At 47.1% G+C, this 25,296-nt stretch overlaps 1 protein-coding gene across 2 annotated transcripts in view; it reads right to left on the bottom strand.

The window, feature by feature from the left end:
• The window catches only part of RB1CC1 (RB1 inducible coiled-coil 1), a 261,745-nt gene that overhangs the window by 208,702 nt on the left and 27,747 nt on the right, over positions 1 to 25,296 (bottom strand). For both annotated transcript variants that reach the window (XM_075353273.1, XM_075353274.1), the window contains exons 3-6: positions 18,221 to 18,347; positions 16,139 to 16,309; positions 13,489 to 13,691; positions 2,444 to 2,843 (exon numbers count right to left, since the gene is read on the bottom strand). In XM_075353273.1, the coding sequence (XP_075209388.1) occupies positions 2,444 to 2,843; positions 13,489 to 13,691; positions 16,139 to 16,309; positions 18,221 to 18,347 (901 nt within the window). The remainder of the gene's footprint in view (positions 1 to 2,443; positions 2,844 to 13,488; positions 13,692 to 16,138; positions 16,310 to 18,220; positions 18,348 to 25,296) is intronic.

The raw sequence follows: 25,296 nt of genomic DNA, 5'->3' as shown, positions 1-25,296 counted from the left end.
ACAGAACAGCAGATAATCCCCAGTTTGCCCCCATTTTGCAGACTACACCCCTATTTATGTAGTAGTAAACTAAGAATTTTTATCCCACAGGTCTCTGACCGATTTCTTTACGATCAGGCTGTGAAGATGACGAATTACATTGGTTACAATTATAAGTAGTTTAGATCAAAATGCTGTATTAGTATGATGATGAAAGGTTAGCTAGAAGCACGGTTTTATAGATCGAGTTGCTCCATTTTTTTCTAGGGCTGTCTTTACAGAAAAATAGGCATTTTTATATGAAAAACAGTTTTTTAGGGTTTTTTGGGGGATTTATATTTTTTACAAAGAACAATTATTTTTAACATTTTACTTACTCATGCTACTGAACTTGAACTTTCACCCATGTGATTGCAGGCCTAATACCCTGCAATACGTGAGCACTGCAGGGTATTGGACCTGTTAGTCTTACGCCCACAAAGGCATATTAGACCCTGCTAGGGCAATCCTTGCTTGGGAATCAGGTGGCTATTATCTATTCTGGAGCAGAGATGAGCGAACCTGAGGCTCAAGGTTTGACTTCAAAAACCGAGCTGAAAAAAAAAACAAGGTTCGGGTTCAAGTGAGTGACGAGTACGAACCACTCAAGTGAGCAGAGCTGTGCTTGGGTATGAGTGACGCTCAGCTCTGTGCGAGCTGCCTGCAGTGCTTGATTGACTCCCATCTGGGGTAAAATTAGCGTTATCAGATATAGTGTGCAGAGTACAAACATGGCGGCCTGCAGCCTTCCGTAGGGCCATGGTGACCAATAGAGGTGGGTAATAGGTCCATTCTGCTGCCTTCATCCACAAATGCATTACATAAAGGAACCCTGGTCACTAGATTCAGGCTGCCCAAACAAGAGCAGCATGAACCAAAGCCTCTCTGCATGATTTTATCTATAGGTAAACTTTACTGTCCAACGCTGGGAGCTACAGAGAAAAAGCCTGAAAAGTCGGGAGGGGACTGTAGGTGGAGACCGATCTAGTCTGGCGTGGCTTCCCACGCTGGCTACACCCTGCTCCACTGCAGTTGAGTGACAAGTCTTTTCATGTGTCCAGCTCCGAATTATGCTGCTTCTATTTCAGGTATAGTGAAAGGGTCCCTTTGAAAGACGTTGCCATAGACTGATCGTGGATTCAAAAGGAATCTGTCACCAGGTTTTTGCCACCTAATCTGAGAGCAGCATAACGTACAGGCAGAGATCCTGATTCCAGCCATGTGTCACTTATTGGGCTGCTCAGTGTAGTTTTGATAAAATCACTGAATAATCAGCAGTAGATTATCATTATAGGACTACTTGGTGTATTGCCAGGTAGTCCAGCAGATGCATGATCTCTGTAGAACTGCTAGATCTGCAGCAGAAAAAAAACATTGATTTTATCAAAATGACAGCAAACAGCTCAGTAAGTGACACATCGCTGGATTGAGGGTCTCTGTCAATACATTATGCTGCTCTCAGATGTGGGAGCAAACACCTGGTGACAGATTCCCTTTAACTAAACAGCAGATGTCAGGAAGAGATAAAAATTATGACTTTTAACTGATTTTCCCTGTAACTGTCACACTGACCCCAGTTCCAGGGCATATTCTGCCCTTTATTGCACGAATAGGCTGCCATTACCGTATTTTTCGGACTATAAGACGCACCGGACCATAAGACGCACCCTGATTTTAGAGGAGGAAAATAAAATTTTAAGCAAAAAATATGGTCATGACACACTGTTATGGGGCGAGGATCTACTGCTGACACTGTTATGGAGGTAATGTCCCCAAATTCTCTACTAAGGTACCCCATCCTGGTAGCGTATATGGCCCCATCCAGGTATATGCCCACATCCTGATATGTGCCCCAATTCTGCTATATAACCCCATTCGGTTATATGGCCCATATCCTGTGGCACACAAAAAAATAAAGGTTTATACTCACCTTTCCATGCTCCACGCAGCATTGCTCGTCCTCCTGTCTGTGTCAGCAGCAGCGCCTCTGACCTGTCTGGAGCCGTGCGCACAGCAGTGACGTCATCGCTGTGCGCATCGCTCTCCACACACATCAGCAAACCGGCAGACAGGAAGACATCGCGATGCTGCAGGGATCAGTGGCAAGTGAGTATATATTTGTTCACTGTGCCCCACGCTGATGATGCGTGTGGGGCATTGAATATAGCCACACATGATCACTCCAGGCTGTTGTTGCCCGGAATGATCACGTGGGCCGAGATAAAAAGTGCCTCATAGTCCGAAAAATACGGTAGATTAATTGCACAATATTTTTATGCGCTAATTTGACTAATAGGAGAGAGGGGCTTCTACCCGTCCTAGTCCTTATAACAAAACAACATAAAACATGGCATAAATCCATTTCTGAATATGGAAGACCAATGCAGATCACAATGAATGATTAGGAATGGGGTCATCCACTTACTCTGCTCATAGAGTCAAAACATTTCCTGACCAGCGACTCCACGTCATTGGGCCGATCTTGCACGTTTATCCAGTCCAGCAGTGACACGTTGAACAGTGGGCTATCCTGAGCCATGAGCTCCTCTGCCGGATCCACAGACTCCATAATCTCTTGCTCTGTAAGATTGTCATGTACTTCCTGTGACATGTGTTCTCCAGACGTGGAGAGAGAAGCAAAGAAAGCAGTATTTTTTAGTTTTGTTTCATCATATTGCACCATGTCGGTTGTCTTCTCAGCCTCCAGTTCCTCAATCTCTCCATCCGTAGAAGACATCAGTCGATCTAAGCACATCCTATAGCTATGACGAGTCAGACACTCTAGCAGCGGGATCTTGGCCATGACTGAAACAGCGGTTCCTAAACTGGAAAATCAATACAGAAAGAGCAATAAACTCCTGAGGAAGGCGCAGGAAGACTGTCCTCAGTACAGGAACGCCAGGTCATAAAATGTACATTGAGCAGGTCTACAGGCCTGGAACCGGTCAGAAGATTCATGCTGACCGAACCACAGAAAGAAGCAGCCATACTTACCAATCACAGGTCACAATACTAATGCCCTGCAGGCCCCCACAATAATTGGAAATGGGGTGTCTGTCCTTGAGGGGGGCACTTACAGCTGGGCAGCCACCCTGATCTAATACCATAGGCTTCACCAAAAGGATGTAGGCCGGCATGGTGCACTACACGTGTCTGTGTGATTGACAATTTATGCCAGCCTTTTCCGTGTGTAGTTGGCAGCTTATGCCAGCCTTATCTGTGTGTGGTTGGCAGCTTATGCCAGCCTTATCAGTGTGTGGTTGGCAGCTTATGCCAGCCTTATCCGTGTATGGTTGGCAGCTTATGCCAGCCTTATCAGTGTGTGGTTGGCAGCTTATGCCAGCTTTATCCGTGTGTTGTTGGGCGCTTATGCCAGCCTTACCCGTGTGTGCTTGGCATCTTATGCCAGCCTTATCCATGTGTGGTTGGCATCTTATGCCTGCCTTATCCGTGTGTTTTTGTATATAGGAACCCCCCCTTCTCCCATGAATGGTGTGAGTGGTTTATGTATCAGAATTTGGCTCCTGTGCTGCCTCCATCTCTTATCATGGGGCACCGGCATCCTGCGGCACACTGGTAATGTGAACTGGTATTGGTAAGTATTTTCTGTGCTGTTTTAGATTTATTGCTTTCTTCGGTGTATTACCTGAATCACAGGTAGCATGAATCAGCGCCTGGCTGTGCCACTGTAGACAGGTAGCTTTTACTCTAAAATGCAGCAAAGTCAAAAGGGAATCTGTCCCCAGGATGTTTCTATGTAATTTGTGAGCAGCATGATGTAGAGTCAGAGACCCCGATTCCAGCAATGTGTTACTTACTTGGCTGCTTGTGGGCTATTAAATCTGCTACTATGTAGTTCTCCTTATCCATGAGCGCTGTATAACCCTGCCTCTACCACTGATTGGCAGATTTATGCCAATGCACAGTGTACACAGATTGCTATCAGTGGTGACGGTGGGGTTATAAAGAGTTCATTATTTAGTGAACTGGCAGATTTGCAGCAGAGAAAATAGGGATTTTATCACAACTGCAGCGCCAGCTCAGTTTATGATTATGCAAAAATGGCAACAAATGTCATCTAATTGACTTGCACATGCCTCACAATACATTTCACAGCACTTCCAATCAAGCTTGAAAGTTGGAATGAAGGGAATTTTGTTTACTTACCGTAAATTCCTTTTCTTCTAGCTCCTATTGGGAGACCCAGAAAATTGGGTGTATAGCTTCTGCCTCCGGAGGCCACACAAAGTATTACACTTTAAAAAGTGTAACCCCTCCCCTCTGCCTATACACCCTCCCGTGCATCACGGGCTCCTCAGTTTTGGTGCAAAAGCAGGAAGGAGGAAACTTATAAATTGGTCTAAGGTAAATTCAATCCGAAGGATGTTCGGAGAACTGAAGACCATGAACCAAAAGAACAATTCAACATGAACAACATGTGTACACAAAAGAACAAACAGCCCGAAGGGAACAGGGGCGGGTGCTGGGTCTCCCAATAGGAGCTAGAAGAAAAGGAATTTACGGTAAGTAAACAAAATTCCCTTCTTCTTTGTCGATCCATTGGGAGACCCAGACAATTGGGACGTCCAAAAGCAGTCCCTGGGTGGGTAAAAGAATACCTCGATAAAAAAGAGCCGAAAACGACCCCCTCTTACAGGTGGGCAATCGCCGCCTGGAGGACTCGCCTACCGAGACTGGCGTCTGCCGAAGCATAGGTATGCACCTGATAGTGTTTCGTGAAAGTGTGCAGACTAGACCAGGTAGCTGCCTGACACACCTGCTGAGCCGTAGCCCGGTGCCGCAATGCCCAGGACGCACCCACGGCTCTGGTAGAATGGGCTTTCAGCCCCAAAGGAAGCGGAAGCCCAGAAGAACGGTAGGCTTCAAGAATCGGTTCCTTGATCCACCGAGCCAAGGTTGACTTGGAAGCCTGCGAACCCTTACGCTGGCCAGCGACAAGGACAAAGAGGGCATCTGAACGGCGCAGGGGCGCCGTGCGAGACACGTAGAGCCGGAGTGCTCTCACCAGATCTAATGAGTGCAAATCCTTTTCACATTGGTGAATTGGATGAGGGCAAAATGAAGGTAAGGAGATATCCTGATTGAGATGAAATGGGGATACCACCTTAGGGAGAAATTCCGGGACCGGACGCAGAACCACCTTATCCTGGTGAAACACCAGGAAGGGGGCTTTGCATGACAGCGCTGCTAGCTCAGACACTCTCCGAAGTGATGTGACTGCCACTAGAAATGCCACCTTCTGCGAAAGACGTGATAAAGAGACATCCCGCAGCGGCTCGAAAGGTGGTTTCTAAAGAGCCGTTAGCACCCTGTTAAGGTCCCAGGGTTCCAGCGGACGCTTGTAAGGTGGGACTATGTGGCAAACTCCCTGCAGGAACGTGCGGACCTGCGGAAGCCTGGCTAGACGCCTTTGAAAAAATATGGATAGCGCCGATACTTGTCCCTTGAGAGAGCCGAGAGACAAACCCTTGTCCATTCCGGATTGAAGGAATGAAAGAAAAGTGGGTAACGCAAAGGGCCAGGGAGTAAAACCATTATCAGAGCACCAGGATAAGAAGATCCTCCAAGACCTGTGATAGATCTTGGCGGACGTTGGTTTCCTGGCCTGTCTCATAGTGGCAATGACATCTTGAGATAACCCAGAGGACGCTAGGAGCCAGGACTCAATGGCCACACAGTCAGGTTGAGGGCTGCAGAATTCAGATGGAAAAACGGCCCTTGTGACAGCAAGTCTGGGCGGTCTGGGAGCGCCCACGGTTGACCCACCGTGAGATGCCACAGATCCGGGTACCACGACCGCCTCGGCCAATCTGGGGCGACGAGAATGGCGCGACGACAGTCGGACCTGATTTTGCGCAGCACTCTGGGCAGCATCGCCAGAGGAGGAAATACATAGGGCAGTCGAAACTGCGACCAATCCTGAACTAATGCGTCCGCCGCCAGAGCTCTGTGATCTTGAGACCGGGCCATGAATGCGGCGACTTTGTTGTTGTGCCGTGACGCCATGAGATCGACGTCCGGCGTTCCCCAGCGGCGACAGATCTCTCGAAACACGTCTGGGTGAAGAGACCATTCCCCCGCGTCCATGCCCTGTCGACTGAGAAAATCTGCTTCCCAGTTTTCTACGCCCGGGATGTGAACTGCGGAGATGGTGGAAGCTGTGGCTTCCACCCACTGCAGAATCCGTCGGACTTCCTGGAAGGCTTGACGACTGCCAGTGCCGCCTTGGTGGTTATTGTATGCGACGGCAGTGGCGTTGTCCGACTGGATATGGATCTGCCTGCCCTCCAGCCACCGATGAAAGGCCAATAGGGCTAGATACACTGCCCTTATCTCCAGAATATTGATCTGAAGGGATGACTCTATCAGAGTCCAGGTTCCCTGAGCCCTGTGATGGAGAAAAACCGCCCCCCCACCCTGACAGGCTCGCGTCCGTGGTGACCACAGCCCAGGTGGGGGGTAGGAAGGATTTTCCCTGCGATAGAGAGTTGGGAAGGAGCCACCACTGAAGTGACATCTTGGTTGCAAGGGAAAGAGAGACGTTCCTGTCGAGGGAAGTCGACCTCCTGTCCCATTTGCGGAGAATGTCCCACTGGAGTGGCCGCAGATGGAATTGCGCGAAGGGCACTGCCTCCATCACTGCCACCATCTTCCCCAGGAAGTGCATGAGGCGCCTCAAGGGGTGTGACTGACCCCGAAGAAGAGATTGCACCCCTGCCTGCAGCGAAAGCTGTTTGTCCAGCGGTAGCATGACTACTGCTGACTGAGTATGAAACTCCATCCCAAGGTACGTCAGTGATTGGGTCGGTGTCAACTTGGATTTTGGGAAGTTGATGATCCACCCGAACTGCTGGAGAGTCGCCAGAGCGACGGAAAGGCTGTTTTGACACGCCATCTGAGAGGGTGCCCTGACCAGAAGATCGTCTAAGTAGGGGATCACCGAGTGGCCCTGAGAGTGTAGGACCGCCACAACAGATGCCATGACCTTGGTGAACACCCTTGGGGCTGTCGCCAGGCCGAAAGGCAAAGCCACGAACTGAAGGTGTTCGTCCCCGATGGCGAAACGCAAAAAGCGTTGATGTTCGGGTGCGATCGGCACATGGAGATAAGCATCCTTGATGTCGATCGATGCTAGGAAGTCTCCTTGTGACATCGAAGCGATGACCGAGCGGAGAGATTCCATCCGAAACCGTCTGGTGCTCACATGTCTGTTGAGCAGTTTGAGGTCCAGAACGGGACGGAACGAGCCGTCCTTCTTTGGCACCACAAACAAGTTGGAGTAAAAGCCGCGACCATGTTCCTGTGGGGAACAGGGATCACAACTCCTTCTGTCTTCAGAGCGTTCACCGCCTGAAAAAGTGCCTCGGCTCGCTCGGGGGGCGGAGAGGTTCTGAAGAAACGAGTCGGGGGACGAGAGCTGAACTCTATCCTGTAACCGTGAGACAGAATGTCTCTCACCCATCGGTCTTGCACATGTGGCCACCAGGCGTCGCAAAAGCGGGAGAGGCTGCCACCGACCGAGGATGCGGTTCGGGGATGCCGAGAGTCATGAGGAGGCCGCCTTGGAAGCAGTGCCTCCTGCGGCCTTTTGGGGGCATGACTTGGACCGCCACGCATAGGAGTTCCTCTGGCCTTTCTCCGGCCTGCTGGACGAAGAGGATTGGGGCTTGGCGGAGGGACGAAAGGACCGAAACCTCGATTGTATTTTCCGTTGCTGAGGTCTCTTCGGTTTGGACTGGGGTAAGGAGGAGTCCTTTCCCTTGGATTCCTTAATAATCTCATCCAATCGTTCGCCAAACAAGCGGTCGCCAGAAAATGGCAAACCGGTTAAGAACCTCTTGGAAGCCGAGTCTGCCTTCCATTCGCGCAGCCACATGGCCCTGCGGACTGCCACAGAGTTAGCGGATGCCACCGCTGTACGGCTAGCAGAGTCTAGAACTGCGTTCATGGCGTAGGAAGAAAAGGCTGTCGCCTGAGAAGTCAAAGACGCAACCTGCGGAGCAGAATTACGTGTGACCGCAGTAATCTCAGCCAGACAAGCTGAGATAGCTTGGAGTGCCCACACGGCTGCAAAAGCCGGGGCAAAAGACGCGCCCGTGGCTTCATGGATGGATTTCACCAGGAGCTCTATCTGCCTGTCAGTGGCATCCTTTAGCGATGAGCCATCTGCAACCGATACCACAGATCTAGCCGCCAATCTAGAGACTGGGGGATCCACCTTGGGACATTGAGCCCAACCCTTAACAACGTCAGAGGGGAAGGGGTAACGTGTGTCAGTAAGGCGCTTAGTAAAGCGCTTGTCCGGAACCGCTCTGGCCTTCTGGACAGCATCTCTGAAGTTAGAGTGATCGAAAAACACACTCAGTGTACGTTTAGGGAACCGAAACTGGTGTTTCTCCTGCTGAGAAGTCGACTCCTCTACAGGTGGCGGCGGGGGAGATATATCTAACACCTGGTTGATGGACGAGATAAGGTCATTTACTATGGCGTCCCCTTCAGGTGTATCAAGATTGAGAGCAACGTCAGGGTCAGAGCCCTGAGCTGCGACGTCCGCCTCGTCCTCCAGAGAGTCCTCAAGCTGGGAACCCGAGCAGCGTGAAGAAGTCGGGGAAGATTCCCAGCGAGCCCGCTTAGCCTGTCTAGGACTGTGGTCCGGGCAGGAGTCCTCCACGTGAGACCTAGGGCCCCCCCTGGGAACGTGCTGCGGCGCGGACCGAGAGGGGCCTGGAGGCGACGATCCAACAGGGCCCGGGGCCTGTGGAAGGACCGGTCTGGACTGCAAAGCTTCAAGCAGCTTGGCAGACCATTTGTCCATAGACTGAGCCATGGATTGTGAGAGTGACTCAGAGTTTTTCAGCAAAAACTGCAAACTCTGTCCCTGCCGCCTGGACAGGGGGAGCAAGGGGTTCTACCTGAGCCGAGGGGCCCACTAGTGACCGAGGCTCCGGCTGAGCAAGCAAAACAGGGGTTGAGCATTGCTCACAGTGAGGGTAGGTGGAACCCGCAGGTAACTTAGCCGCACAAGAGGTACAGGTCGCAAAATAACCCTGTGCCTTGGCACCCTTGCTCCTTGTGGACGACATGCTGTTGTCTCCTAGGAGAGTGATCACTGAGGGTATATGGGAAAGGGTATACAGCCCGACCAAACAGAAATATATAAATATATATATAGTATCTATTCCGGCACCCTAAGGGGACCAGCACCGGGTCACCAGTGTGGCTTACCGACCGCTAAAAAGCGGAGTGTGTGTCCTCCAGATTCCCTGCCTTAGGTCTCCCAGCGTTGCAGAGCTCTTTCCTGGAAATCCTCCACAGGCAGAATGCCAAAAAAATGGCTGCCGGAGCTCTCTGGGGAGGAGTGGGGCCGTGGGCGGCGCTAGAAAAGTGCGGGAATCTGGAGTCCCCACAGTGATCAGTGAGGGGGGAGGAAACATACAGGATGCTCCGGCCCTCACAACCGACGTCAGGTCGGCAGTCCCGCCCTTACCCCTGATAGACAGGCCCGGGGGCGGGAGTTTTGCTACTAGGCCGCAATTGAAGCCGGGGACTAAATTTAAGACCGCGGCCGACAAACAGGCGCGGTCGGCGCGGAAGTCCGCCGGCCGTCACAAATAAGCAGCTGCTGCAGCGTCCGGGATGAAGGCGCTCCATGCACATCCCCCATGGGGATACAGAGTACCTTAGTGATGCAGGGCCCGGTCCCTGAGGATAAATCAACTCCTGTCCGACAGATTCCCACAGGGGCTGCGGAGGGAGCACGGTCCCAGTGAATGGATGACCGCTCAGGATCCCACTTCTCCCAGAGCCGCTAAGGGATGGTGAAGGAGACGGCATGAGGCTCCGGCCTTTGTACCCACAATGGGTACCTCAACCTTAACAGCACCGCCGACGTAGTGGGGTGAGAAGGGAACATGCCGGGGGCCCCGTGAGGGCCCACTTTTCTTCCAACTGATATAACTAAAATGAGAATGCATGAGTGGATGTGTGCCTCCTTCCACACAAAGCATAAAACTGAGGAGCCCGTGATGCACGGGAGGGTGTATAGGCAGAGGGGAGGGGTTACACTTTTTAAAGTGTAATACTTTGTGTGGCCTCCGGAGGCAGAAGCTATACACCCCAATTGTCTGGGTCTCCCAATGGAGCGACAAAGAAATATCATTTTCATTGTTCATCTACCTTTAAATGCTCTTGAAATTATTAAAAGGGGTCATTCATTATTTTAAAATTTATCTTAATGGGCAGAAAGTGGTGTAAGAAATAAATAAAAAAGCCTATACTCGTGTACCAGACCGGCACCGCTCCACTGCAATTTGTATTGTCTCACCACACGTTGGGAACATTACACAATCATTGCAGCCTTCACATTATGTCTCAACAGGTTTCTTTCTGCAGGGACATCTCCTATGTGACAGTACTACTGTGTTTTTCCAAAAAATAAGACACGGTCTTATACTTTTTTTTTGCCACCCAAAAAAGCACTAGGGCTTATTTTTGGAACAGGTTTTACTCTTGGAGAAACATAGTTGGGGGTAAGTTAACCCCCCCAAAAAGCAGACCCCGCACTTCCCAGGAGACTCATACTTTCCAGACTGACGTCTGCGTGGCTCCCAGGTCCTCCTGTGATCTCCAGTGGGTGCTCTCCGCACGCTGCCTCCCCTGCTTCTGACCGACACACACATCAGATCGCACACACACACATCAGATCGCACACACACACATCAGATCGCACACACACACATCAGATCGCACACACACACACACACACACACACACATCAGATCGCACACACAAACTCACTCACTCATCACATCCAGCGTTACAGAATGCTTCCACCGCAGGGAATGATAGGAGGAAGTCACGTGCCCACAGGTCCTGTAAGCAAGCATTGCGGCAGGTCCTTGCGCTCCACCGCACAGTCTCTCAAGATTCTACTGGCGAGAAGAAATCTGTGTCGCTGGATGTGGTGAGTATGTATGATCTGATGTGTGTGTGTGATCTGATTATGTGTGTGATCCAATATTTGTGTGTAACCCGATGTTTGCGTGTGTGAGATCGGATGTAAGTGAGGGTGCAATCACTGCAGGTCCTCTGCTCGGCGTCTTGGGTGTATGATTACGCGGTGACCGCTGTCTATAATGAAGTGTCCTGCAGTATCTTTAACTTTTTTAGCTGCATGGACACGTCATTATTGAACAGTGACTAGGGCTTATTTTCAGGCGAGGGTTTATATTTCAGCCTTGCTTCGAAAACGCTGAAAATCCCTGCTAGGGCTTATTTTTGGGAAAAACACGGTATACGCAGAACATTGATAATCTGGTAGCCAAGTACAAGATGTTTTTTTGTTTTTTTGTTTTTTTTTTTACACCATCCTGGGTTCATTCAGGTAATTCTTAAAGTAATGGACAACCTACTAAACTGTAAGCTGGACACTCATTTATGTAATAGAAAGGGAGTGTTAGAGTACTAGAGAATTGGAGTGTCACTAACAATACATCATAAATTATCTCTCTGCTTTAAAACACAACTTACAGCAAGACTAGATAAACTGAAAACAAAGTCAAGACAATTCACTTGTATTTATAATATATGCCTAAAGGGGTGTTCCAGGGAGATAAAAAAAAAATGTATGTACTGTCCCTGCATTCATACACTATAAAGGCCCAGTCACACTAAACAACTTACCAGCGATCCCAACAACGATACAACCTGATAGGGATCGCTGGTAAGTTGCTAGGAGGTCGCTGGTGAGATGTTACACTAAGCGACACTCCAGCGATCCCACCAGCAACCTGACCTGGCAGGGATCGCTGGAGCGTCGCTACACGTGGAAGCATGCTGCGCTTGGCAACTAAGGTAAATATCGGGTAACCAACCCGATATTTACCTTGGTTACCAGCGCACACCGCTTAGCGCTGGCTCCCTGCACGCCTAGCCACAGTACACATCGGGTTAATTACCCGATAATACTCTGCTACGTGTGCAGGCAGCAGGAGCCGGCTTCTGTGTACGCTGGTAACCACGGTAAACATCGGGTAACCAAGAAGCCCTTCCCTTGGTTACCCGATATTTACCTTCGTTACCAGCGTCCGCCGCTCTCACACTGCCAGTGCCGGCTCCCTGTTCCCTGCACTCCTAGCCACAGTACACATCGGGTTAATTACCCGATGTGTAGTCTGGCTGTGTGTGAAGGGAGCAGGGAGCCGGCACTGACAGCGTGAGAGCGGCATACGCTGGTAACGAAGGTAAATATCGGGTAACCAAGGAAAGGGCTTCTTGGTTACCCGATGTTTACATTGGTTACCAGCGTCTGCAGAAGCCGGCTCCCTGCTCACTGTACACTCAGTTGTTGCTCTCTCGCTGTCACACACAGCGATGTGTGCTTCACAGCGGGAGAGCAACAACTAAAAAATGGTCCAGGACATTCAGCAACAACCAACGACCTCACAGCAGGGGCCAGGTTGTTGCTGGATGTCACACACAGCAACATCGCTAGGAAGTCGTGCCTCAGCAGCGATGTTGCTAGCGATGTTGCTTAGTGTGACGGTACCTTAAATCTGAGATGCCTGGTACACGTCTATTATCTTTAGAACACTTGTAACAGTTATAAAAGTAGCTGCTCCTCATTCCTCACCCTTAGCATATGGTACGTTGCATCACACATCATTGTGCTGCTCTGTGCTGTAACAGTCAGCGTCCTATAATAGCTGCTTCCGCAGTTCAAGAAAAGTGGGCGTGACATGCCAGAGGCTCCATGCGTTCAGTATCAGTTTCCTGATCCTCCGCAGTCTGAGAACAGGGGGCGTGACGTGCCAGAGGATCCATGCTATCAGTATCAGTTTCCTGATCCTCCGCAGTCTGAGAACAGGGGGCGTGGCCATGCCTCCTGTTTTTTGCATAGAAGCAGATATCAGAAGACTGATACTGACAGTGCAGAGCTTCTGGGACGTCACTCCCCCTTTTCTTGAACTGCGGAAGCAGCTACTATAGGAAACTGATACATTAATGTATTTCTATGAGTGCAGGGACATTAGAAATGTATTTTTTTTACCTAAAAGGGGTTCTCTGTTGAAAACAAGTTATTAATGAGCTTTATGAAAAGTGATCACTTATTGCCAGTGGGGGTCCGACCGTTGGGGCCTACAGTAATTGGAAGAACAGGGCATATTTATCCTTGTTTGAATAGAGTGGCAGTGTGCATGCGCGACCGCTGCTCTCTTCATTCCCTATGGGGCTGACAATCACTACACTCAGTGTTTTCCAGCAGCCCCATGGAAAATGAAATAAGTGGTGGTTAGGAATGTGCACTGCCGGGAATAATAATATATCGTTGTCGATGAAAGTTTGTTCGCGTCCCAGTAGTCGGACCACCACCAATCAATAGGTTATTACCCACCCTATGGATTGATGATGCATTTTTATAAATACTATGCCCATATTCAGTCAACTTACTGTGTTAACTTCACCTTCATATCATCTACAGACTGGATATATCTTGAATAGGCATTATCAAACTTGAAAAGCAGCTTTTGGTATGAATGCGTACAATCTTCTAGGTTGGCCATAATGGCAGCCCAGCCTTGATGCTGAAGATGCTCGTCATGAACCAGACCTTCACAAAAGGAACAAAGCTTCTTGGCTACTTCATACATTTCCTGTTAAAAGATAAAAATAGAAATCAGCATTCCTGCCCTAATGCCATACACAAAGAAGAAAGTGATAATTACATGCAAAGTAAAGGCGGTATCAGGGCAAAAACAAGCCCTCGTATTGTCTATAGCAAAAAAAAATAATTTAGTTCTTGGAAAAAAGGGAGAAAAAAAAAAGAAAGCAAAAAAACGAAAAATCGGCATGGGTGAAGAGGGGTTAATATTGCCTTTTACCATAATAGAGAAATAAAACCAAAATAAGGAACATACCTAGTTAATAAAGTGCCAGTGCTAATGAAGAAAAGGAAAGAGGGACCACCGTAACACGTGGACCTAACAAGGCAGCGTGGTCAGTAAAAAAAAAAAATACAAAACAATCACACCACCATTACAAATGGCAAATAAATGATCAAAGTAAGCAGGTATTGATGAAGAAAATCCCAAAATAGGGCAAAAGTGAATAACGCAACCCAAGAGAGGGAAAAGAAAGTAAAAGGAGTAACAAAAGTGGAGCAAGGGGAGAAATATAAAGTAGAGGTATGCTTAGTGTGTGATTTGTGGTGTTAAGCAAGTGCTGATGGGTAGATATTTGTCAGTCAATGGTTGATTAATAGCCGTTTATAGAGCAGACCGTGCTCCATACCCACACCGAGCAATCGGTAATAGACTGTGTGACACAGGCGGATACTGTCCTCGGCAGCACAGGCCCTCTTTTTCAGTTGTCTGGCAGTTTGTTTACACTGGACGATAATCGTCCATTCCTGATAATCGTCCATTCCTGATAATTGTGCAGTGTGAGTGCGACTTAGATCTTAGTGTCAATCAACCAAAAATACATTTTCTACTCTTTAGATGGGTTGTCCAAAAACAAAAAAGTGCTGACTAATCAATAGCTAATGATAACTGTGACAGTGAAGTTGGCGGTGATGAGTTTTGGGGCTTGTGTGACTTTACAACCTCACGTGAGCCCTAGAAAAGTGGGCACCGGCATTGGAGTATAAGCTTAATTATATATTGGTTTAATAAGGCCAAACATGGGGAATGAAAAGGGGGTTGTATTAGTAGTGGACTATCCCTTTAGGCATTTACACAATTGGATGTATTAAAAAAATAAATGTTACAGAGCAAATATAAGTGTATAATGCTGCCCCTGCTCTATCCTGTATAAGCCTGGGTCCGGCCATGGAGCGGAGCTTTAGCTGTCGCTGTTTGAATAGATAGAAGTGAATATTCTCTACTGATGGGGACAGTGTGATATATAGGATCATGTGAACCCCGGGAGAGCAAGGGCTGACGCCACTGAACAGTGCAAAAAAGGCAAACACAATTCTGAGATGTATTAACAGACGCATAGAGTCTAGATCACATGGAATAATTATTGCCCCCCACCCTTCTTTGGTCAGACCTCATCTGGAATAGTGTGTCCAGTTCTGGGCACATTTTAAAATAAGACATCAACAAGCTGGAGCAAATTCAGAGAAGAGCAACTAGTATGGTGACCGGTCTGCAAACCATGTCCTATGAGGAATGGCTACAGGATATGGGAATGTTTAGCCTGGAAAAAAGAAGATTGAGAGGAGCCTTAATAGCGGTGTACAAATATCCCAAGAGATGTCACACTACAGATGGATCAGCCCTATTCTCATTTGCACAAGGAAAGACTAGAAGCAATGGGATGAAACTGAATGGGAGGAAAACATAGAGAGTAGAAGAAGAAAGGGTTCTGAATACCGCGCCAAGGACCCAAGCGGATTCAGAAGGAGATTAATGCTTTTTTATTTTTATGCACAGGTCAACGCGTTTCAGGAGTCACAGCTCCCTTCATAAGGACAGCAGGCAAAGAACATCAAAGATTTGATGTTCTTTGCCTGCGGTCCTGATGAAGGGAGCTGACTTCTGAAACGCATTGACCTGTGCATAAAAATAACAAAGCATTAATCGCCTTCTGAATCCGGTGTGTGATCTCATGAACTATGTCACTACTAAAATGTGCATCTTGGAGAAAAAAAGCCATTTATCTGAAGCCATAGCGCCAATGTGCGTGTAACTACCAAAGCACTTTATATACCTGTGACCATCCTCAGGGAGAAAATGGAACCTGGTATTTCCTAGCAGATGATCACCATGTCTACAGGTAAATACAGCTTTTAGGACAGGATGCCTTTGATGACAGCTATTGTCACATGGATATTCAGAGTAAACTCCCCGGTCTTCATACATACGGGAGAAGATTGACATTTTCCTGAGGTAATACAAATGTGTAACAAGTATATCACCGACATACACTCGGGACTAACAATTTGCAGATTTCTCGGAAATTGGCCAAAGGAAATAAATAAATTTTAATTCAGAAAAAAAAATGCTGCCAACCAATCTGTACCCGCACGGTATATGTGCCACTCATCTGTATATAGTCTCCTGAGTGTTCACCATGGGCTGTAAGAAGCTCTCACCACTGCAAGCTGTGTCCTCGAGGCGACGGTGTGAAATACAGCAGGCATCATAAGAGACTCTTCAACCTTTAATTCCATTTCATTCTCTGCAGAGAACATTGTCCTAGGAATAACTGGCGGCCGTTCACATAATATCATCTCTTTATTGAAGAGGAATATTGGGTTGGTGTCCTAAGATGGCAAAATACAAGAGAATATGTGACAAGAGAAGCATTTTTTGTAGTATACAATTGGAGATGGTAGTGACTAGAATTAATGTGAATTAATTTGTAGTAGCCGGTCCATTTGCCATGTCAGTAATCTGTGGCCTCTGGATTAGCCAGCCTGGTACAACAACATAAATGCAGCATTATGTACATCTGATGGCAACCCAGGTAGGCTAATAAAAAGAAGAGCTGCAGATGCCATTAGGTAGGAGGAGGTCTTCAAGGCTCCTGTCCAACGGCCACAGATAACAAACATGGATGATTAACTGGGTCCTACAAATAAATGTACACCAACTCTAGTGCTGCGCTAATAAAAAGGAGAGCTGCAGATGCCATCAGGTAGGAGGTGGTCCTCAGGGCTCTCGTCCAGCAGCAACAGATTACCGACGTGGCTGAAGGACTGGTAAGGCTACTTTCACACTTGCGTTCAGCGCAGTCCATCACTATGGAGAATAGCGCAGTCCGTTAACTTGTATGGACGACGCACTGTAACGCAAGTGTTAGCGTTGCATCCGCTGGACGACGCAGCGTCGTTATTTTGACACTGCGCCGGGCGGATGGAACGCTGCATGTAACGGTTTTTTGAGCAGCGGAAACCTTTATTTTTCACTGCGCATGCCGCCGGCATGTCAGGGCACTCAGCTGAGCGCTCGGCCGCCGGCATGTCAGGGCACTCAGCTGAGCGCTCGGCCGCCGGCATGTCAGGGCACTCAGCTGAGCGCTCGGCCGCCGGCATGTCAGGGCACTCAGCTGAGCGCTCGGCCGCCGGCATGTCAGGGCACTCAGCTGAGCGCTCGGCCGCCGGCATGTCAGGGCACTCAGCTGAGCGCTCGGCCGCCGGCATGTCAGGGCACTCAGCTGAGCGCCCGGCCGCCGGCATGTTTTAGTGCTCGACCGCCGGCATGTGAGAGCGCTCGGCCGCCGGCTATTAAGAGCGATCAGCTGATCGTTCACAATAGTCGGCTGCCGGTACTGTAAAGAAGAAAATAAATAAATAAATAAATAACGCTTTCCGTTATTTTGTACGATCCGTAGCATTGCGTTGTGCCACTATATGCAACGCATCCGTTGCATCCATCACACAACGCAATGCTACGGAAGCCGTCCAACGAAAGTGTGAAACTAGCCTAACAAGTATACTATGCAGAGGCAGTTTCTGCACCAAACCATTCAATACCTTAAAACTGGGTTTATGGGTCAGCTTCAATCCTCCTTGTGGAAACAATGGTCATGGGTGCACGTAGACAAGGAGAAGAAATTCCAAACCAATGTCCAGAAAGCAGAAATCTACGGCAAACACCATCCAATTTTCCAAAGTGCTTTATTCCATCATCATGTGTGGTAAAAATAGCGGGGAGAGAGCAGAGTGTATGCCCCCTAATGGACGACGACCGTTTCGCACGTCATTGTGCTTCTACAAGTCCCAATAGAATCACAACGACGTGCTAAACAGCCGTCGTCCATTAGGGGGCTCGCATTCTGCTCTCTCCCCGCTATTTTTACCGCACATGATGATGGAATAAAGCACTTTGGAAAACTGGATGGTCCATACAGAATACGCAGGAAGGGAGCGGATGCCTCCAATATGTCAGCTCCCATCTGATGTCCTAATACATACACTATAATGGGGTCTGGCTCTAGACACTCAGCAAGCAGCTGATTTTGTCTCAGCCAGCTGGATATGTTCCTGTAGTGATCACCATAGAATACAGACATAGCCAGCGTCCATTAATGAGGCTATCCTCTGTCACTTACAGCAAGGATTCCTGGGCAGAAAACTCTCGGAGGTGACGTCCACATACAATACCAGGACAGAAGGACAGAGATTTTCTTTGCCACACAACCCTAAAATTGAAGGTAGAAGACTAATACTCACAGTACCAGCGCTGTAACTGCACACCCTCCTGTCAGGTGCCATACATTCCCCCCCATTCACGACAAGTATCTGGTGCTGAACAGCAATCTTGTACTTAGCCTGAATGGCATGTTTAAGGTCAGTCACCCTATAGAGGAAAAAAAATATGTCAGAAGTCATTTTTGTTCCATTCACAGTCCCTTAAGCACAAAAAATTCTGTTCTGTAAAAGTAGCCACGCACATTATATCAATGAGCATCCAATGTCTACCGTTCAAAATAGAATAGGGCTACAGGATTTCAATATGCTCAATCCTTTTATTCTCAAAAGATATAATCCACTTTCAGATGTGTCTGCGAATGGCTCCTCTCCCCAAAATCAGAAGGCATGTAGGTGGAGGAGGCAGCGGTAGTGTATGGTCGGCAGCTGAGATATTGATGATGGATAACGTTGTAGTGACACTTCTGCTGTCATTTTTACAGAGGTAATGTTATAGGGGAGCTCTAGCTATCAAATATGTGGGGACTCGGTTATGAAGACCACCAGTAGTCCACAGAATGTCAGAATGCACACGGAACAAGGATTTCAGACCAAGGGGGTCCTTTTTTGCAGTCTGCCTTCTAACTGGAAGTTGGTACATTGTATTTGGAGGTAGATTTAGGATGGCAAAAGATACATAAATTAATGCAGAGGAAAAAATAAGTATTGAACACATTACAAATTTACTAAGTAAATATATTTCTAAAAGGTGAAATTAATTTCTCACCAGATGTCGGTAACAACCAGGCAAAGAAATCAAACCATAGATGTCCATAAATTAAGTTATGTGTATTGATAAGAAGTGACACAGGGAAAAAGTATTGTAGACATGAAGAAAGCGTACAAAAAGCCATGGAAAGTCATGACACCAACTGAAATCTATCAGTAAATAGAAAGCAACCTACAAGTGAAAAATATCAGCTGGTTCACCTGAAGGCCTATAAAAAGGTGTATTATTACCAAGGAGGTACACAAGAAACCTCTCATCATGGGTAAAATCAGCAAGCTTTGCACACTTATTATTATAAAACATTCTGATGACATTGGTTGCAGAGGAATTTCTAAACTACTGGAGGGTTCCAGTGAGCTATGAAGAGCAGGACTTCAGATGGTGACTTTTGTGACTAGCCCCACATAGAAGAGCAAATTTGGATGTGCATAAACTGGCCTTGCGGTGACAGGTAAGTGTTAAGCTGAACATAGGATGATACTGTAAGATAGAACTGGATGCTACACACTGGTGGGAGTGCAAGAATACCGAATGGGGTTAAGGTGGGAACTCTCAGTTGTAGGTATACTGCCTCGATGAGATTTCTATGGGGAAGCGTTGGCTGTCAGTACTCAAATAATGGGGTTTCTGAGTGTTAATGTGGGGAAGGTAGGAGCTGGAGGTTACTACGGTACTCAGGGGAGCTCTGGATGTGACACTCTCTCAGAGCAGAAAGTGGATCTCAAATTAAGAAAGGTTGGAGATCCAATGATACTGGAAGGTTGCCTAGCCATCCATCCAGACTGTGGCCACTGTCGAGTGAATACCTGCTTAGCATATAAGCCCAACAGTGCAAACAAGAACTTAGCCTTGTACATAAGCTTCCCAACTTTACCTCTGAGCTATTAATACAACATGTGACACCGCATATTTGTGTTATGCTAATTAATGGGACTAATAAAAGCAAGTAATGACATTCATCAATATCTGAATTTCCAATTTATCTGAGACGCAGAAGGTCAGGATCACCGGTATTAAACTAATTTATAAGCTCTTGTCCCCGCTGCCAAAATAAAAGAAACATACAAGCGCTGGTGCAGTCTATTAAATACCAGGCAGCTCAAACTATTTCTCATTTCCTCCCAAAATGAAGCTACATTAGGTTGTTATTGTATCATTTTTGTAATGAGCTCACTACATTGCTCTGCAATACACAGCGAGAGCAAACATTGTCTGCGAGGATCCAGAGTGAGGGTTATTGAAATACCAGGGTGCACGCATACGACGGTGCAGTCAGCAAAGAGGTCATCGATGATGTGGACTTATAGCGATCAACTGCCTAGAATAACCCCGAGAAACACGAAACCAGGAGGAGGCAACGGGATTGATTCATATTTAATTGTCTAAATACATCAACAATTCTGTGCATCTTTCATTTTTAGTGCATCATTAAATAAAGTAACATATGAATGGTTTTCCATTGTCAGTGAATTTGGGCCTCAGAAAGTTTTCCAGTGTAAAATAAATGGCTGGATTGTAGAATAAGTGGAACAGGCCTGAAATATAAGAGCCATGTCTTCGGCTATGTCCGCAAGCTGCATCTTGGTGCATCTTTTTATATTGTGGTCACAGGAATGCAGCTCGTGGCCCAAAAAATGCATGAAAGAACACATGCGTTTTGCTGCTTTTTTTAAAGGAGAAACAAAATATGATAGGATAGGATAACTGATAGATAGCTAGAACATATAGAATAGATAGAAAGAACAGAATAACTGGATAAATAGAGGGATAGCTAGCTTGGCCAGCTGTTTGAACTATTTTTTGGTAAAAAACTGACTTGGGTCCCCCCAATTTTTCATATCTAGCACAGGAACAGCAGCAGCTGCGGGCTGCAAGCCTCAAGTGTCTGATGTATCTTGGCTGGTTATAACAGAGGGGATCCCACGCTTTTTTTTATTTGATTTATTAAAAAATAAACAAATAAATAAATAAAATGATGTGGTCCCAGCCCCATTTTTCTAAAACCAGCCAAGGTACAGCAGACAACGGAGGGCTGATATTATTGGGGTGGGGAAGAGCCATGGTGATTAGGCTTCTACTATCCTAACAATAGCAGCCCATAGTCGCCCCAGAAGTGGCGCATCCATTAGATGCGCCAATTCTGGCGCTGGACCCTGCTTTTTTCGTTGCCCTGGTGCGGAGGCAATCGGGGAAATAAGGCATTAATGGCAGCCCACAGCTGCCACTAAGCCCTAGATTAGTAATGGGAGGCGTCTATGAGACGCCCCCATCACTAATTGCGAAATGCAAGTAAATAAGCACAAACACTCAAAAAATTATTTAAAATAAAAGACAAAAAAAGCACCCTCTTTCACCCTTTTATTAACCCCCAAAACATCCCTGCAGGTCCGACGTAATCCACACGAGGTCCCACGATGATTCAGTTTTGCTACATCTAAGTTCACAGCGAATGCCATAGAACATGACTGTCCGCTGTGAGGTTCAGGCAGAGACTGAGCCGCGATAAGCGGAGATGTCACTCAGGTTAGCCGCGGCCACAGCTGAAATTTCCCATGGTCACCGCTGATTGTGTGGCTCACTTCAGTCGCTGCCTGAACCTCACAGCGGGCTGTAACGGCTGCGCAATGTGAATTCAGATTTAGCGGTGCTGGAAGCGTTGTGTGACCTCGAGTGAATTACATCACACCTGCAGGGGTGTTTTGGGGGTTAATAAAGTGGTGAAGGAGGGTGATTTTTGGTTTTTATTTCAAATAAAAGGATTTTTTTTCGGTGTTTGTTTATTTACTTTCACTTACAGATTAGTAATGGGGGAGGTCTCAGATGCCTCCAATTACTAATCTAGGGCTTAGTGGCAGCAGTGGGTTGCTATTAAATTCCTTATTACCCTGATTGCCACCGCACTAGGTCAGTCGAAAAAAGTGGGGTACAGTGCCGGGACTGTCGCATCTAATGGATGCGGCAATTCCAGGTGGCTGCAGACTGATATTTTTAGGCTGGGAGCACCCAATAATTATGGGTCTCCCCACTTGAGAAATACCAGCCCCCAGCTGTCAAACTTTATCTTAGCTGGGTATCAAAATTGGAGAGACCACACGCTGTTTTAAAATTATTTGTGTGCAATACAAGGTAATATTGTGGCACCGTGTTAGCCAGAAAAATCAAAATTATTTATCTAAATAGTTTTAATAAAATGCATGCGGTTCCTCCTATTTTGATACCCAGCCAAGATAAGTGCATGGCTGGGGTTGCAGCCTGTAGCCATAGCTTTATCTGTGCTGGGTATCATAACATGGGAGGACCCTACACCAATTTTTTAATTTATTTTACTGTACGACATAGACCGGCCCACCGGCGGGCGTCTGTGATTGGAAGCTTCAGACACGCCATCACTCAGCGTGTTGTGTCTGACTGTAACCAATCACAAACACTGGTGGGTGGGTGAAGCAATGCATATTCAATGAAGGTAATGAGCGGCCTGGGAAGTGAATGAGCAGGAGCAAGAGCAGTGTGACAGCTGCGTCGGTAATTCGTAAGTATGAAGCATCTTGCTCCTACCCCTTTGCGCCGGATTCTGGTCCCCATAGACTTTATATGGGGGACCGGCATCTGGCCACATACCAGGGTTCAATCCCTCGCCGACATCGAGTCAGCAGGTGTATTAATCTGCCAGTCCTACTATCACTAGTGAGAAACACAGAGTCAAAACACAAGAAGAATTGATATTGCATCTTGGCTGCATCTTCAAAAACGCAACCAAAATAAGTTGCACTGTTTGGACAGCAAAATAGAAATCTCAGACTATACTGGGGAAGGAAATGCATGCATTTGGGTGTATTTTTGTGACCACAAAGGTGGAGTAAGAGATGCAGTGAGCGGATGAGGCCTTAATTTGGGAGATTTGCCAATCATACTGCTGTCACCAGGAGGGTGAGATCTAAAGACACTTACTTTGTCCAGTCCCCTCCACCCCGGAGTTTTATCCTCATTAGGTGCTGATCGCTTTTCTCTCTGTATTATACAATGCTGGATCTGTGCTAGTGCCTGAAGGGTTAAGCTGGTGTCACACAACGACGACGACAACGACGTCGCTGCTACGTCACCATTTTCTGTGACGTTGCAGCGACGTCCCGTCGCTGTCGCTGTGTGTGACATCCAGCAACGACCTGGCCCCTGCTGTGAGGTCGCCGGTCGTTGCTGAATGTCCAGCTTCATTTTTTGGTCGTCACTCTCCCGCTGTGACACACACATCGCTGTGTGTGACAGCGAGAGAGCGACGAAATGAAGCGATCAGGAGCCGGCACTGGCAGCTGCGGTAAGCTGTAACCAGCGTAAACATCGGGTAACCAAGGGAAGACCTTTCCCTGGTTACCCGATGTTTACGCTGGTTACCAGCCTCCGCTCTTGCTGCCAGTGCCGGCTCCTGCACTGTGACATGTGGCTGCAGTATGCATCGGGTAATTAACCCGATGCATACTGTAGCAAGGAGAGCAAGGAGCCAGCGCTAAGCAGTGCGCGCGGCTCCCTGCTCTCTGCACTGTGACATGTAGCTGCAGCACACATCGGGTTAATTAACCCGATGTGTGCTGCAGGAGAGCAAGGAGCCAGCGCTAAGCGCGGCTCCCTGCTCTCTGAACATGTAGCACAGCGACCTTATGATCGCTGCTTCTGCTGTGTTTGACAGCTAAGCAGCGATCATAACAGCGACTTACAAGGTCGCTGTTACGTCACCGAAAATGGTGACGTAACAGCGACGTCGTTGTCGCTGTCGTTTAGTGTGAACCCAGCTTTAGGTGCGGACGTCTTATCTACTGCGCTGCTATAAATGGCTTTGTTCCATAGTGAAAGTACACTTTCACCTTCTTATAGTATGAATACCTAATGTAAATAAGAAAATCAGGGAGCAGAATAGACCTTGCTCCAGGCAATAAACCTCCCCTTAACACCGTAAAAACCAAGCAATTTTTCATTTTTATGCTTTCATTTTCCCTCCCTTCCTCCAAGAGGTGCAACATTTTTTTAACGCTTCCCTCAGGAGTAAAGGTTTATGTTAAAGAGAAACGGTCACCAGGTTTTCCCAACATAAACTATGGCCGCCACCTGTAAGTCCTCTTTACAGTATTCGAGTAAGCTATATGTGAGTCCACAATCCCCTTAGCATAGCACAAACAATACCTATTAACCCCTTCTTCCCCGGCCACTAAAACACCCTAATGACCGGGCCATTTTTTGCAATTCTGACCAGTGTCACTTTGACAAGTTATAACTCTAGAACGCTTCAACGGATCCTGGCGATTCTAACATTGTTTTTTCGTGACATATTGTACTTCATGTCAGTGGTAAATTTAGGCCGATATGTTTTGCGTTTATTTGTGAAAATTTAGGAAATTTTGCGAAAATTATGAAAATTTCGCAATTTTCAAACTTTGAAAATGTATGCCCATAAATCTGAGAGATATGTCACACAAAATAGTTACTAAATAACATTTCCCACTTGTCTACTTTCCATCAGCGCAATTTTCGAAACAAATTTTTTTTCCGTTAGGAAGTTAGAAGGGGTCAAAGGTCATCAGCAATTTCTCATTTTTCCAACAAAATTTACAAAAGAATTTTTTTTAGGGACCACATCACATTTGAAGTGACTTTGAGAGGCCGAGGTGACAGAAAATGCCCAAAAGTGACCCCATTCTAAAAACTGCACCCCTCACACTGCTAAAAACCACATCCAAGAAGTTTATTAACCCTTTAGGTGCTTCACAGGAACCAAAGCAATGTGGAAGGAAAAAATGAAAATTTTACTTTTTAACACAAAAATGTTACTTTAGCCATAAAATTTTCATTTTTACAAGGGAGAAAAGAGAAAGTGCACCCTACAATTTACTGTGCATTTTCTCCTGAGTACGCTGATACCCCATATGTGGTAAAAATCAATTGTTTGTGCGCATAGCAGAGGTCGAAAGGAAAAGAGTGCCATTTGAATTTTTGAACGCAAAATTAGCTGCACTCATTAGTGGACGCCATGTCGGGTTTGAAGACCCCCTGAGTTGCCTAAACAATGGAGCTCCCCCACAAGTGACCCCATTTTGGAAACTAGAGCCCTCAAATAATTTTTCTAGATGTTTGGTGAGCACTTTGAACACCTGGGGGCTTCACAGAACTTTATATTGTTGAGCCGTGAAAAGAAAAGAAGGGAATTTTGTTTACTTAGCGTAAATTCCTTTTCTTCTAGCTCCTATTGGGAGACCCAGACAATTGGGTGTATAGCTTCTGCCTCCGGAGGCCACAGAAAGTATTACACTTTAAAAAGTGTAACCCCTCCCCTCTGCCTATA

Source organism: Anomaloglossus baeobatrachus, chromosome 6 (assembly GCF_048569485.1).
Source record: "Anomaloglossus baeobatrachus isolate aAnoBae1 chromosome 6, aAnoBae1.hap1, whole genome shotgun sequence".
NCBI lineage: Eukaryota > Metazoa > Chordata > Amphibia > Anura > Aromobatidae > Anomaloglossus > Anomaloglossus baeobatrachus.
Note: the sequence above shows the minus strand (reverse complement) of the source record. Positions and strands in the feature narration are given on the sequence as shown.